Source organism: Ipomoea nil, unplaced genomic scaffold (genome assembly GCF_001879475.1).
Source record: "Ipomoea nil cultivar Tokyo-kokei standard unplaced genomic scaffold, Asagao_1.1 scaffold1421, whole genome shotgun sequence".
Classification (NCBI taxonomy): domain Eukaryota; kingdom Viridiplantae; phylum Streptophyta; class Magnoliopsida; order Solanales; family Convolvulaceae; genus Ipomoea; species Ipomoea nil.
In genome coordinates, this window is record NW_017617849.1 from 1,719,147 (window position 1) to 1,735,752 (window position 16,606).

General features: G+C 34.0%; 2 protein-coding genes across 2 annotated transcripts; both read left to right on the plus strand.

Annotated features, from left to right (window-relative positions):
- Positions 1-1,009: 1,009 nt before the first annotated feature.
- On the plus strand, positions 1,010-4,642 carry LOC109188135 (G-type lectin S-receptor-like serine/threonine-protein kinase At4g27290). The gene is made up of 7 exons (XM_019338676.1): positions 1,010-2,359; positions 2,676-2,822; positions 2,916-3,070; positions 3,224-3,434; positions 3,542-3,779; positions 3,859-4,009; positions 4,087-4,642. The coding sequence occupies exons 1-7, from the start codon at positions 1,075-1,077 to the stop codon at positions 4,387-4,389; spliced, it is 2,490 nt and encodes an 829-aa protein (XP_019194221.1). The 5' UTR covers positions 1,010-1,074; the 3' UTR covers positions 4,390-4,642.
- A 133-nt stretch (positions 4,643-4,775) lies between these two features.
- Positions 4,776-8,930, plus strand: LOC109188134 (G-type lectin S-receptor-like serine/threonine-protein kinase At4g27290). Its single transcript, XM_019338675.1, has 7 exons — positions 4,776-6,291; positions 7,062-7,202; positions 7,283-7,437; positions 7,524-7,734; positions 7,896-8,133; positions 8,227-8,377; positions 8,461-8,930. The coding sequence occupies exons 1-7, from the start codon at positions 5,001-5,003 to the stop codon at positions 8,791-8,793; spliced, it is 2,520 nt and encodes an 839-aa protein (XP_019194220.1). The 5' UTR covers positions 4,776-5,000; the 3' UTR covers positions 8,794-8,930.
- Positions 8,931-16,606: the final 7,676 nt, after the last annotated feature.

The following is a 16,606-nucleotide window of genomic DNA, read 5'->3' on the forward strand; positions in this document are numbered from 1 at the left end:
TCAAACTAATATTTTTTAAAAAAATTTATTTTTAAATTTGATTTTTTTTTTGTATTTAATAGTACTTTTAAAGCAATTTTTAAATACATAAATTTTATATTTTTTTTTTGAAAACATATAAATTTTATATAATAATACTAAACTTACTATTATCAAAATTAAAAATAATTTTAGTTGAACCTTGTTAATTGAATCAGGCACATAAAATGAGATGAAAATAGTATTTGTCAATTTTATCTTAGTATCTAAAAACTAATAAGTATGAATGAATGTTATATCATTCGTTTATGTATATTTTTTCAATTACATATTTTTTTTAAAATATACATTATGCTATAAGAGTTATACTAGATAATATTTTGATAAAAAAATACTCATATCGTTATAACTTTTGTTATATTTTTCACTATTATTATGATGCACATGCATCTACCGTATATTGTCTTATCTTCTTCAATACTAATAATATATAGATATTATATATTAGAGTACTATATAAGTTATTTTGTAACATAAATTTATAAAAATAGTTTACATTATTATCATTATTATTATTATACAATAATATAAATATGTAAAATCTAAATAAATAAAAAATTTTAATATAAATTACAAATATTGAATATTTATTTTTGCGTTAGGTATAAAAAATACTAGTTATAAATAATAAACATGAGTAATATAATAATAATTTATAAAAGGAGCAAGTACAAAATATAGTATTACTACACGTAATTGTCTGTACTATATCCATAGTATATTTCCTTAATTAAAGTTGAATCATATATTGGATTGATTTTCTGGAAAAAGCCGGCATTGATTAACGTACCCAACCACTTGCGTGTCAGAGTCAAGGATGTTCCGTTGTACTGATGTAGAGGCTTTGTAGCCATTTCATTATCTGTTCTTTAAATAATTACATTTTTGGAAATGACTTTTGACCAATCGATTTAGCTACAGAGCAATAAATCAATAATGCACTGGAATTCTTTCTCAAAAAAAAAAAAATAATGCACTGGAATTCGCAATGAAAATTAACAAAAAATAAAGAAATCAGTGCATAAGGTGCAAAATATGAGTTCATCAAGGCACCATTGCTTTTCCCTACTCTTCTTTCTTCTCTTTCACAAGATTTCCTGCGCAACTGATACCATAACGGCAAGTTTGTCCGTGAAAGATGGTAAAGGAGAGACCGCCATTGTTTCCTCTAATGGAGCCTTCGAACTGGGTTTCTTCAGCCCAGGTAAGTCTGGGAATAACCTATATCTTGGCATATGGTACAAGAGCATATCTGTTAAAACTGTGGTGTGGGTCGCCAACCGGGAAACCCCTCTGAATACTACCTCAGGAATCCTTAAAATCATCAAACCCGGAGTTCTGGTTCTCCTCAATGAAGCTAATAGCACCATATGGTCAACAAATACCTCAAGAACAGTGCAGAATCCCATTGCGCAGCTTCTGGGTTCTGGGAATCTTGTCATTAAAGACGCAGGGGATGGCAATGAAGAGAAGGATTTTGTGTGGCAGAGTTTTGATTACCCAACTGATACATATTTGCCAGGGATGAAATTAGGTTGGAACTTTGTAACTGGGCATGAGACATACCTAACATCCTGGAAGAGCAGAGAAGACCCATCAACTGGGGATTATATGTATTACATGAATCGCAATGGTTTTCCACAGAATTTCCTGAATAAGGGCTCAGCTGTGGTGTATAGATCTGGGCCGTGGAATGGTTTCCAGTTTAGTGGGTCACCAAATTCAAGAAAGAGCCCTTTCTATGAAATTGGATTTGTTTTTAACCAAACCGGAGCATACTTCACTAACCAGCTTCTTCAACCACTTTTAACCCGGGCAACATTGAGAGGAAATGGTTTTCTGGAACGCACAACATGGATTGATCGGACTCAAAGTTGGGGCCTTTACCTCTCTATACCCACAGACACCTGTGATACTTATAAGCTGTGTGGTGCCTATGGAATATGCAACATTCAAAGCTCTCCTGTGTGTGGGTGCCTGGAAAAGTTTGAGCCAAAGAACCAAGCAGATTGGCTCCAGGCAGATTGGTCAAGTGGTTGTGTAAGGAGGACCCCTCTGAGTTGCAATGAAGGAGAGGGGTTTCTCAAGTACTCTGCTATCAAATTGCCAGACACTCAGAATGCTTGGTTCAATCAGACGATGACACTCGAAGAGTGCAAGGCGATTTGCACCAAAAATTGCTCTTGTATGGCTTACTCAAACATAGAGATTCGCAATGGAGGAACCGGGTGCTTCATGTGGTTCGATGACCTGCTCGACATTAGATTAGTACCAAAGGAAGGGCAAGATATTTATATCCGGGTGGCTGCTTCTGAGATTGGTAAGAGCTTTGATTGATATTTTGATTTACGGTTCAATTCGTGCTTTAAAATCATTAACATAGTAGATAATTTGTAGACAACCTTGGCCTAGCAAAGCATGTATATATGTGTAATGTGAACTACTATGCAAAATTTGATGTTTTTATATGCTTAGAACATAATATTCTATGGCAAATTAGACCTTTGATCTGCATATACTTGGTAGCATTATGCGAGGCCTTGATAACTCAAGGATATAGAGCCCCGCGTCACTGGAAGATTTGGTGTTGAGAGAATCAGACCCCATACTCATTCTTCTTGTATTGAATTTTGCAGTCTCCCAGGTCGGATCGAGTCGTTCAAGTGGAAAGAAACGAAAGATAATCATTATTGCTGTGTTGCCATCGGCTGGAGTGTTTATGCTAACTCTGATTCTTGTGGGCTGCTATAGAAGGAAGAAATATTCAGAGGGGAAACATAAAGGTAAGCAGAATGAGTCAATCTTTGTTCTGACTTGTGAATGCATTTTTTTTTTTTTTTAATCTCAAAACTAAAATCATTCGAATCATATTTTAGTGAGGCGAGGGCGTAACACGAGGGATTATAATGAAGAAGACAACAGTGATGAGTTTGAGCTACCTGTGTTTGACTTAACGACACTAAATAAGGCGACTGACAACTTTTTAATGGAGTACAAGCTTGGAGAGGGTGGATTCGGACCTGTTTACAAGGTAAACGTTTATACAAGAAGCAACACGTACTGATTGGTGAACTAAACAGAATGTCTTCCTTAGCTTAATTTCTTCCAAAACTAATCGACTATTTGTTGAATATATACTTGGTGTGTTTGCTACAAATTTTGACATAAACATAAATATTTTTAGGGTGTGCTAGATAATGGACAGGAAATAGCTGTGAAGCGGCTCTCGGGAACTTCTACACAAGGACAGGATGAGTTCAAGAACGAAGTACTGTGCATCGCTAAACTCCAGCATAGAAATCTAATAAGGATGTTAGGATGCTGCATTGAGGGAGAAGAAAAAACGTTGATCTATGAATTCATGCCAAATGGAAGTCTCGATGCATTTATATTTGGTGAGGCCTTTTTACTCTATAGCAAATTAGCAATTAATTTGTTATATGGAAGTAGTTTGTTGTTTTGTTGGCACGTACAAGATAACCCTATGTTACAATTGTTGCAGATGAAGCACAAAGCAGACTTCTAGATTGGCCAAAGCGCTTCCAAATTATCGACGGGATAGCTCGGGGCCTTATGTATCTTCATCAAGATTCCCGACTCAGAATCATTCATAGAGATTTAAAAGCTAGCAACATCTTACTGGATAGCAACTTGGAACCAAAGATATCCGATTTTGGGATAGCAAGATTCATGGGAGGGAATGAAATAGAAGCCAAGACACACAGAGTAGTAGGAACATAGTAAGAATCTTAAGAACATTTCGTTATACTATATATATATATTCTTCACTTGTAACATTTGGGTACACTTTTGACGCAGTGGCTATATCGCTCCAGAATACGCATCACGTGGCCTCTATTCAGTAAAGTCCGATGTATTTAGCTTCGGTGTCTTGGTATTGGAAATTATAAGTGGGAAGAGGAATACAAAATTTACTAGTCCAGATGATGACATCAACCTTCTTGGATATGTATAGCACTGTAATTTTCGATTCTTTGCAAATATTTACAGTGCACTATATATCTAACATAATTCTATTTTCTACAGGCATGGAAGCTGTATAGAGAAGGTAGATCAATGGAGTTGCTCGAGCCACATTTAAGCGACACACATTCTCTTTCGATATCCGAAGTGTCCAGGTCGATTCATGTGGCTCTATTGTGCGTGCAACAACGGCCAGAAGATAGGCCAAGCATGTCTTCCGTGATCCTAATGTTGAATAATGAAGGTGTCTTGCCCCCAGCTAAACAGCCAGGTTTTTTCACAGAAGGTGATGGTACCAACTGTTCTAGCAGAAATGACCTAAGATCAACAAACGAGATCACCATTACAAGCTTAGAACCGCGCTAGAAAGCGTCCATTGCAGATGAACACGGAAAATTTTGCCCCGTCTCAGTTTCGATTATTTACCAGGAATGAAGGTTGGGAAGAACCTGGGAAATGCAGCATCAACAAAAGTTCAAATATTGCATTGATTTTTTATTTGAGGAAGAAATATTGCATTAATTCTCATAGGAGCCGCTCGTGTGAGATTGTTTCATGTAAGAGAGGTGATAGAAATATATTATTACATTGATTGATTTAATTCTTATAGGGAAAAAGGGTTAAATAAGTATTTAAATTTTATACCAGAAGTTAAATAGACCTTTGAATTTTTAAAATTTTTAATTAAACTCATCATGGTGACAGACAATTTAAAACAACTCCATCTTGTTTTTTGTCATTTGTCATTATCTATAAATATTTTGGTTCTTGATCCCAACCAGTGTGCATTTTTGGAAGGTACCGTTGACCAAACAACGTGGTGGAGCTGGGAATAAGAGTTCTTGTTTTTTCCAATTCGATCCAGCCCATTAATATGCAGGAATAACACATAAACAATACCAAGATGGCAGGCGAAAATGATCAAAAAAGGAAACAAATAATAAACTCAGGTAGGTATTAGGTGCAAGTGTGCAAGTATGAGTTCATCAAGTCATTGCTGCTTTTCCCTATTCATCTTCTTTCTTCTCTTTCACAAGATTTCCTGCGCCGCAGTTGATACCATAACCGCAACTCTCTCTGTAAAAGACGGCAAAGGAGAGACCACCGCCATTGTTTCGTCTAATGGAACCTTCGAACTGGGATTCTTCAGCCCAGGTGAGTCTAAGAACCGATATGTTGGCATATGGTACAAGAACATATCTGTGACAACTGTGGTGTGGGTTGCCAACCGGGAAACCCCTCTAAATACAACCTCGGGGATCCTTAAAATCATCAAACCCGGAATTCTCCTTCTCCTCAATGAAGATAACACCACCATATGGTCAACTAATACCTCAAGATCAGTGCAGAATCCCATTGCACAGCTTTTGGATTCCGGAAATCTTGTCATTAGAGATGCGGGTGATCACAATGAGGAGAAGAATTTTCTCTGGCAGAGTTTTGATTACCCAACTGATACATATTTGCCAGGGATGAAAATAGGTTGGAACTTTGTAACTGGGCATGAGACATACCTGTCGTCTTGGAAGAGCAGCGAAGATCCAGCCACTGGGGATTATAAATATTCCATTAATCGCAATGGGTATCCACAGAGCTTCCTGAAAAAGGGTTCAGTTGTGCGATATAGATCTGGACCCTGGAATGGCTTCCAGTTTAGTGGCTCACTGAACTCAAGACAGAGCCCTTTCTATGAAATCGGATTTGTTTTTAACCAGAGAGAAGCATACTTCACCAATCACCTTCTTCAATCAGTTCTAACAAGGGCAACATTAAGCTGGAATGGACTTCTTGAGCGCACAACATGGGTTGATAGGACCCAGCGTTGGGTTCTTTACCTCAATGTACCCACAGACACCTGTGATATTTATAAGCTGTGTGGTGCATATGGGAAATGCAACATCCAAACCTCTCCTGTATGTGGATGTCTGGAAAAGTTTGTGCCGAAGAACGAAGCGGATTGGCTCAAGGCGGATTGGTCTAGTGGTTGTGAAAGGAGGAGGCCTCTGAGTTGCAGTGAAGGAGAAGGGTTTCTCAAGTACTCTGGTATCAAGTTGCCAGATACACAGAATGCTTGGTTTAATCAGACAATGGGACTTGAAGAGTGCATGGCACATTGCTTGAGAAACTGTTCTTGTATGGCTTACTCAAACATAGAGATACGCAATGGAGGAACTGGGTGCTTCATGTGGTTTGATGAACTGCTGGACATTAGATTAGTACCAAATGAAGGGCAAGACATTTATATCAGGGTGGCAGCTTCTGAATTAGGTAAGGGCTTTAATTTGCTCCCATCCATTTATTGATGATTAATACTTTGTGCTTTAAAACATTATGCAAGGTCATGATAACTTAGTGATAGAGCCTTCCTTACTTGGGCAACCCCTGCCAAGTTAGTCAAGAGTATTGTTGACTTGGTAATCACAAGGTTACAAGTTCAACTCGAAACGAGATTAGCCTATTGATTTTTCTTGATTTGAACTGGTTAACTATGAGCAATATAGGCTGGTTTACCTCCTTGTGATCCTTTACTGACTAGATCAGAGAAAGCGGTTGTGGATTTTTCTCGTCACCCAAATGATAGAGCCCTACTTCATTGGAAGATTTGGTGTGAGCACATAATCAGGTTGTTGACTTGGTAACCACAAGGTTACAAGTTCGACTCCCAATGGGAACATCGTATTGTCCTTTTTGGTTTGGGCTGATTAACTATGTACAACCTAGGCTGGTTTATGATTCTTTGCCCGTGGTGATGGAGTGAAGTGTTGGGAGGGAATTTGACTTGACCACTTTTGTATTGTTGCCATAGTGTTTTCTAGGAGACATTAATGTCTCAACAAGGGGACTAAAGAGATGCTACTAAATGCCAATGTCATTCTGGTGGATATTGAATTCTCAATTAGTCTTAAGCTTGTATATACCTTTAGATATTGGCACCAGATTTCTCTCGTTACCCAAATGATAGAGCCCTACTTCACTGGAAGATTTGGTATTCAGAGAACCAGAGCCCATAATCATTCTTCTTGTATTGAATTTTACAGTCTCCGATGTAAGATCAAGTGGAAAGAAACAGAAGATACTCATTGTTACTCTGTTGCCATTGGGTGGAGTACTTGTGCTAACTCTGATCCTGGTGGTGTACTATAGAAGAAAGAAGAAAAATTCAGAGCTGAAACATGAAGGTAAACACAATTAGTCATCATTGTTAATCTTTTTTCTATCTGGTTCCTTATTTGAACTAAAGCCATCAATCATATTTTAGTAAGTCGATGGCACAACAAGGGGGATCACAACAATGAAAGCAACAAGGATGAGTTTGAGCTGCCTGTATTTGACTTATCTACACTAAATAAGGCTACTGATAACTTTTTAATCGGGAACAAGCTTGGAGAGGGTGGATTCGGACCTGTTTACAAGGTAAATGAACATATATACAACTATATATCACATTTATTTTCAAGAAGCAATACTGTTTGGTGAATGAAACTGAATATTGTTTTTAGGGGGTGTTAGAAAGTGGAGAAGAAATAGCTGTGAAGCGGCTCTCGAAAACTTCTACACAAGGGCAGAATGAGTTCAAGAATGAAGCATTGTTCATTGCTAAACTCCAGCACAGAAATCTAGTAAAGATGATAGGATACTGCATTGAAGGAGAAGAAAAAATGTTGATCTATGAATTCTTGCCAAATGGAAGTCTTGACTCATTTATATTTGGTGAGGCCTTCTTACAACAATATAATAGAAATCAATCAACCAATCATCATATCATCATTAGAATTAAGAGAAAATGACCTAATTAATAAAGCCTTGAATGGTGTATAGGTTTTATACATTAGCCATTTCTTGCTAGTAACCCTATATGACAATTGTTGCAGATGAAACACAAAGCAGACTTCTAGATTGGCCAAAGTGCTTCCATATTATCAATGGGATAGCTCGGGGACTTATGTATCTTCATCAAGATTCTCGACTTAGAATTGTTCATAGAGATTTGAAAGCTAGCAATATCTTACTAGATATTAACATGGAATCAAAGATATCAGATTTTGGAATAGCAAGATCTTTTGGAGGGAACGAGATCGAAGCCAATACAAATAGAGTAGTTGGAACATAGTAAGAATAATATAATGTTAAGACCATTTCATTTTACTGTATCTTTATTATCTTCGTTCTTTGCTTGTAAAATGTGTTCTTTCTTCAATGCAGCGGCTACATCGCACCAGAATACGCAGTACGTGGGCTCTACTCAGTAAAGTCCGATGTATTTAGTTTTGGTGTACTGGTATTGGAAATTATAAGTGGGAAGAAGAATACAAAGTTTTTTGATCCAGATAATGACATCAACCTTCTTGGACATGTAAGCATTATATTATAATTTTCCTTACTTGCAAATATATTTGCCAGTGCACTAGCTAATTAACATTAGTCTATTTTCTACAGGCATGGAAGCTGCATAAAGAAGGAAGATCAATGGAATTAGTTGAACCACATTTAAGTGACACAACTTCTCTTTCAACAAGCGAGGTGGTTAGGTCGATTCATGTGGCTCTATTATGTGTGCAACAACGTCCAGAAGATAGGCCAAGCATGTCTTCTGTGATCGTAATGTTGAATAATGAAGGTGTTTTGCCGCAAGCAAGGCAGCCGGGTTTTTTCACAGATGATGGTGATTCTTATTCTTATAACATAAATGGATTTGGATCAACAAATGAGATATCCACTGCAAGTTTATCAACAGGTGAAATGACCATTACAAGAGTAGACCCATGCTAGAAAGCATGCATGTATTTTTCTTTCATTCTTTTTGTTCTCACGCTTGCATACTGTACTTTGATCCTTTGATTTTAGAAATGTAAATATATCTCATTGGAATTGCAAAAGTGGTTTTTATCAAAACAATGGCATGCTCACAGATGGTTTATTTTATATAACTATAAACTTTTTAGTTGAAATATTTGGAAATTTTAGTGTTGTGCTAATATAGTAATATGTTAACAAAGTGTAAATGCAAAAGCATTCTTGCTATTGTCCATAATCTGGCACCTAGAAATCAACTCGGGAAAAACAAAATATTTGGAAAATGTTGTGTGAGATAGATGGAGGTGCAGCGTGGTTTTGCATTGTGTATATGATGATTTGGTAAGTGAAACATGAGCCACTCCCCTCCACGTGAATGGGTGCCTTGTAGGTTTCAATTTCTAGGCAAAACACCCATCCACGTACGCCTGCAGGCCATTTCAAGTTCATGCATCTCATTGGTCTAATGGATTTCATTGGAGTGTGGAGACTGGAGATATATATAATTATATATATACATAAAGACAGATTGAGTTGTGGAGCCGAGGAACACAAGGCTACTGCTTACGTCAAATTTCATGCCTGTAAACACTGTTTAATTATGAGGGTTTTTTTTTTTTTTTTTTTTTTTTTGTAAATCTTCTTTTTATAACAAATCAAAACTTTAAAACGACTCAAAAGGCAGTAAACACGGTTCAAAACAATATTTTAAAATAATTACTCACAAATCAACTCTTAACACATGCTATTTATTCGTTGTTAGCTCCCTGGCAAATTTTTTTTTTTAATGGTTTCTAACTTACTCCACTGGTTTTCACACAACAATAATGGATGACTTCCATGAACCAACCCAACCAGGATGCATGCTTTTCAGTTGACTTTGGCCAGAGCCCAGAAGTAGTCTTCACCAGGTGAGTACTTGAACTATAATTTTAAATTAAAGTTTTGTTTAATTAATTACATACCATCCAAAATATCAGATCATTTATATATGCCTGAAACTTTGAGCATGCATCTAATTATTATAATATAAATTCCCGACAAATTAAACATCACCAACTCCCCTCCATGTGATTGTCTTAAAGCTAAGCTAGGTTTCTAGCTAGCCAAAATTAAACTTAAGGCGTGTGGAGATCGGTAAAGACAGGCTCGGCTCCAAATTACTTGAGCTTAGCTTTAATTAATATATAATTTCTTCTCCCAATTAATATATAACTTGCCAGGCCATCAAGACGCTTAATCGTTATATCGTCCATCAAGCCCACAATACATTGTGCACTCTGCTAAAAACGACGTCGTTTTTATAAATTGTGTGAGGAGTTGATGCGACGGACACTTTTTTTTAACACTTTGTTTACGTGTATTATGTTAAGACTTTATGTGTATTATGTTAAGATTTCTATGTATTATATGTTAAGAGTTTCTGTGTATTATGTTAAGAATTTATGTGTATTATGTTAGATTATTTGTATTATGTTAATAGTTTATGTGTATTCTATTATACAATTTTGTAAATTCGAAACATAGATCTTTTTTTTTAATATATATATATATATATATATATATATATATATATATATATATATATATATAAGTTAACAGCAGAAACGAGAAACAGAATTTAAAAAAAAAAAAAAAAAAAAAAACAGATACAAACCGACATCGTTTTGGGCTAGGGCGCACAATAATTTGTCCCAGAGAATCGTTATGCTGTGCAACCGTGTGCACCATGCAAGGTGCACACGAAATTGGAACACGGAGATTATGAAGAACTGGAGATGTGCGAAGATGTTTCTCGATTATGAAGAACTGAAGAACGAAAATTATTTTGCTCGTTGGACTAGGGTTCTCGCTGGAGATTAGGAAGGAAATTCCACATCATCACCATTTTTATTTAAATAAAATTACATGTAAGCAGTGTGGAGTGGCAACCCGGAGGTAACTTGCAAAAATGCTAATCGATAAATTTTTAGAGATAAGTGTGTCCAATTACATTATGTTTTAGTTGATGGGGGGAATTGAGCACTTCGAAGTAGTAGATGTGCCTATTTGACACTTATGCCTTTTAATTATTAAAAGAGTTAATTCTAGCGGAGATCCATTGTCTTTGGTGGTAATTCCAAATGTAGTCTCAAACTATCGTTTTTGTCATTTAACACCCCAGAGTATCATATTTAGGACACTTTTGGTCCTTCCGATGATTTTTTTAGGTGAAACCCTATTTCATGACAATGCATTTTCATTTCTCCATTTTTTTTTTGGTTTTTTAAGCCTTTTTTTTTTTTTCCGATTTTTGTCTCTGCAGTCGTGGATTGCACCATGTTCTTCACCCAGCTCTTGTATTCATCTCCTTCAACTCGGCCAAAAATTATCATTCGTCAATGACGCTACTGAGTACGTGAGGACCTTCGGGTGCAGGGGAATCATTTTGCAATGCAGTTGAAAAGCTTAGGATGTCACCACTCGATCGGCTTCAATCTGACTGCTATTGTTTTAATACATGATTCTATTAATCATATACTATAAATGTAGAGCAAAAAAAAAAAGGACAAAAAAAAAAAAAAGAGAAAGAAGTCTCTTCTTTGTCATTGGAAAATCTCATTTCCTAAAATAGGATTTCACCTGAAGAAAAAAGTCATCAGATGGACCAAAAGTGTCCAAAATATAAGTCTAGGGTGCTAAATGGTAAAAAAGATTATCGGGGACTAAATTTAAAATGCCACCAAACCTCTGTTGAAATTAATTCATTGAAAAAAAAAATTGAAGAGACGAAAATATCATTACCTAAAATAGATTTTCACAAGAAAAGTCATTGGAAGGACTAAAAGTGTCCAAAATATAATAATGACAAAAATAATAATCTAAAACTAGATTTGAAATTGCCACAAAAAACAATAGACCTCCGTTCGAATTAAATTATTTAACACAATAAAAAGTAGTAGGTACCTTCAATGATGAAATGGGTTGAGAAAATATAGAGATACGCCTAAGTGATGGTTGTAATCACCATTGAGGCATTGACCTAAGTGTCATTCTTAGCTTGTCTCTGTGTGTTTTAAGCAATATGTGCATTTTGAATTAAGATGTTGTTTGTTACTTTCTCACTAATTAAATTGTTGAAAAATTAATTGCATAGAATATATTTGTTGGTAATACTTTGGTTGAAAAATTAATTAACATATTTGATATTATCTACTAATCATAATAATTAAATTATCCACATCAAATATACGAAAGTATCAATTTTCCAATTTCTCAAGTTCGCTTATCATATATATTTTGGGCAAAATGAATTCGTCGTGCTACAATATATGTGGGATTGTGGGCATGGGCATAGTGTATACAAGGCCGGGGAATGTGTTTAAAATTAAAAGTACAAACTAACGGTGACCAAAAAATTCTAAAATTTCAAATTTAAACTTGGCGTATAGTGGCAACAATTATTAGGAAGTAGCTAAGTGGGTAACGTAGTATTGTTGGTTTCCTGCGATGAAGGTCCACAAGCACAAGCAGGACGATGAAGGCCTGTCCAGACAAGAAATAATATTGTATTCCATTTATTATAAATATTTATATATAATTCCAAACAATTCAAGTTGACTGCAATGTAATGTAAGCCTCGCAAAAAGTGTGCTTCAGAAATTGCCACTTTTCTTTTGCTTCCCTTTCGTACGTATTATTCAGTGTTCACCATGTATCCAGACTTCTGTGGACCCCTCTCCCCTCCAATTATTGTGTTTATCTTCTTACACTTTGCGTCCCCATCCTCCACTCCTTGAGTCTTGATACAAAGTTCCTCTTAATTGTTATATATTTATATGTATGGTATATCCTCTCTCGTCTCCATCCAATAAAAACAAAATAGCTAGAGATCAGACCAAAAGGAAAAGGAAAAGACACAACTACTGAATGTGAGGACATTTTTTATATATCTCATCTTTAATTTATTATTAACTATATATACCTTACTCAATAGACAATTTAATTTGCTTAATGCTCTTAACATCATTATTTAACTAATTTAACAATTCTCAATAAACTTTGAATTTTCAATTTTAGTTCATTTTTTAATTACAAGTGTAACTCCAATGGTGTTTTTTTTTTTTAAGTTTTTCTTTTGGGTGCCAAATAGGATTTAAAACAAAAGAACAATTGAAAAATAAAAATAGGAAGTGGTTGTCAAATATAGTGACCACTAAAATGCCAAATAGGATTTCTACGTATTCTTTTGAGTTTAACATCCCAATTAATAATATTACTATTTTACTATCCTGTTCTATACTTCTACATCCAGTTTATAGTGGATCTGGCCCCAACAAAACCATCATGCGTATATTTGGTTAGTAGGCTTATAGTCTATATATATATATATATATATATATATATATATATATATATATATAGTTGAACGAATTGAATATATATAGTAAATTTTGAGAAAATATATCCACATTTTGTCCACTAGTGACGAACTTTCATTTAATGAATCTGCATCAATTCACTTTAAGTGAATGTCAATAGGATATGAGTGAATTTGACGAATATTTGCTCACCCATAGCATGCACTACACGATTCTTTTGGGTAGTGTTGATGTGAATCCTATACTCTTTTAAAAACAAATTCTAATGTATGAAAAAATTCAAAAATAAATAAAAATAAATATAGTTGCTTGCATTAGAACCCTTACACTCTCTGTCTTATATTTTCTCCTCTCCACACATTATAAAAACTCTGTCAAAAAACCTATTGTTTAGAGCCAATGGGAATCATGGGATGCTCTGATGTACCAAACATAGCCAAATTTTGCTATCAAAATAAGCTAAGATATGATTCATCTAAAATAAAACTTACCTTCTTGTGTATGCTTTTTTTTTTTTTTTTTTAATACTATTGACTATGTTACATGTAGGATCTCTTCATATATACTTTCTCAACATACTGAAACCCAACGAGTCAATATAGCCTCCACTTGTGTAATATAGTAATTCTATTGTAAATTAATAAGAATTTAACATGATAATTAGAAATAAAAGTTTATGATTATAGCATAAAAAAACACACATGTTAATTTTAAAAAATATTTTTGAAAATTAAAAATTAAAAGCGTAATTTTTTATATTATTGAAAGTTACACATTTGCCATTTATGGTAAGAGATTTTTGGCAAATTGGTGTAGAGTATGGTAGTGTGGGCAGAATATAAACAGGAAAGGAGTGGGAAGCAGTGAAGCCACGTCAGATTAGATTGAGTGTGGTGATATTCGTCCACGTAAGAACATTTAGATTCTAAAGCAGCTGGATAATCCACTGGACCACTACCCAAATCAGATATGATCACATGGACGTGCCACGTAATCCGGATAAATAACGATGGAATAAACAAGCAATATATTTATTTATTTATTATTATTTTTTTTGAATGCTACTAGCTCTATTACATTGTAGTATCTGTTCATATACTTTCTCAACCTACTGAAACACAAAGAGCTAATAACGCCTCCACTGAGGCTCGAACTTACAACCTTCCAAATGGAAGTCCAACCCGTATTTATTTATTTTTCCATAATTTTGGTTTTAGCATGTACCATGACGCCATAAATCACTGCCACCTTCCAGCTTGACAAACACCCAAAAAAAGAATAAATAAATAAATAAATATACAACTATACAAGTATGTGGTCCGAGTGATTCGAAGTACAGCTTAAATAAATAGAAAATGATATATGAATTTTGAGGGGAAATTTTTTAGTATGGGTTGTGATTTTACTGATAAGAAGAAAAACAATAATAATAATATGATGTATTTATTTTTAGATAAATAAAAACATTTGAACATGACGTGTAAGTATGAAATAAAAATGGAGAGTACTTGTATTATTATCCTAAATAAATTGTGAGTGAACAAATTATAACTATCAATTATATTTATATTTCATCACTAAAGATTTATGCATCTTTGTAATATTCTATTGCATTTTTTTTTTCTAAATGTTTATTGACATATCATTACATTTACAATTTACTAGTTTTTTTTTTTTTTTTTTTTTTACATTCATGCAATTCCAAAATGAATATAATAATTGGTAAATATGTTTTTTAATGGAAGGTTGTTTAATTGTTTATTTATAATTCTTAAATAGTTTTTTTTTTTAAAGATGTTAACTGCCACGTCAACACAATACCCGAAATACCGATTACTTTTAGTCTAATTGAATGAATTTAACTTGTGTTTAGAGTGTCAATTGCATTTGATGATCCAATTATATTTTTGTGTATAATTTAATAACTAATTTTATCCTTATTATATCTAATAAATTTTAACTAAAAAAAAAATAAAGATTTGATATGAACAATACTATTTAAATAATTTAATTGTTCTAATTTTATTGTGATCCCTTTAACCACCTCAAGTGTTGAGATTATATTTCAATTCTCTTTCTTTTTTCAACAATGAATTTTACTATTATATCATCATATTTATAATTAATTATTATTTTCTCTAAATTCTTATAATTTCAATTCACTCTTAACAATATAATAATAATAATAATAATAATAATAATAATAATAATAATAATAATAATAATAATTAAATTATTATTAAATAAAAAGGACAAATTGTAAGAAAAAGTACAAAAAAAGGACCAAGAAAATCAATTTGGAGTAGAACTTGTAAGAAAAAGATACCCAAAAAGGAGGGAAAAAATGACCAACAAAGTCTAATTGGGAGTCGTCTAACATAGATTTGCAAAACTTGTAATTCAAATGGTAATTTGGCGAGTTAATACCATCTGAGGTCCTCCGAGTATTGTGGTTTTGCCACGTTTAGTCCTAAACTTTCAAATTAACCATTTGTGGTCCTTCGACTTTCAAATTTAACCATTCATAGTCCAAGTGAACCACCCATGGTCCTTCAAGTTTCGAAATTTAACCAGTCGTGGTCCTCTTAAAAGGACCATGGTTGGTTAAAATTTAATAGTTGAAGGACCATGGGTGGTTAACTTGGACCACGGATGGTTAAATTTGAAAGTCGAAGGACCACAGATGGTCAATTTAAAAGTTTAGGACTAAACGTGGCAAAATCACTATACTCGGAGGACCTCAGATGATATTAACTCGTAATTTGGCTATTAAAAATTATTCTCAAATTTATCACCTAAGCTTGCAATGGCTATACTTGCACGGATGTTTATAGCCTAATATCATAAATGAGCCTAATTAGAGTAAATTAAGCCATTTATTATACATTTGTTACTTGATTTAATTCTTGGATCAATTTATGACCAAACACAATGAAAATATTGAAACTCTTTACTTTTTAAATAAAAATTACTCAAACTTCTCTCTTTGTGTTCAACGTTTCCAATTAAATTTTGATTCCTAAATAATTTTTGTTTAAAATTGTTTCATGTAAAATGATCTCACACGAGATTTACTCAATCTTGATTTTTAAAGTTGTGAATATCCCTACCTAATTTTCTCATAGTATTTGTTAGAAAACTAAATCAGTTAACAAATATAAATTAAAAATAAAAAAATCAATATAAATATTTTAGAATAGTGGAAAGAGTATTTGTATTATTTAAGTTTGTATTTGAATGAAAGAGTCGGCATCGGCGGTGATGGGAACATGATTGTACGGCCATGCGGAGAGCAGCTGAAATTCACGTGCCTCTATCCTTTCTGCGGACCAAATTTTGCCATCTCACCATACTAACCCCCACTCTCATTACTTACTTACGCCACCTTAATTACAATATACCAATTATATTTTATTCAACCCGCCCGC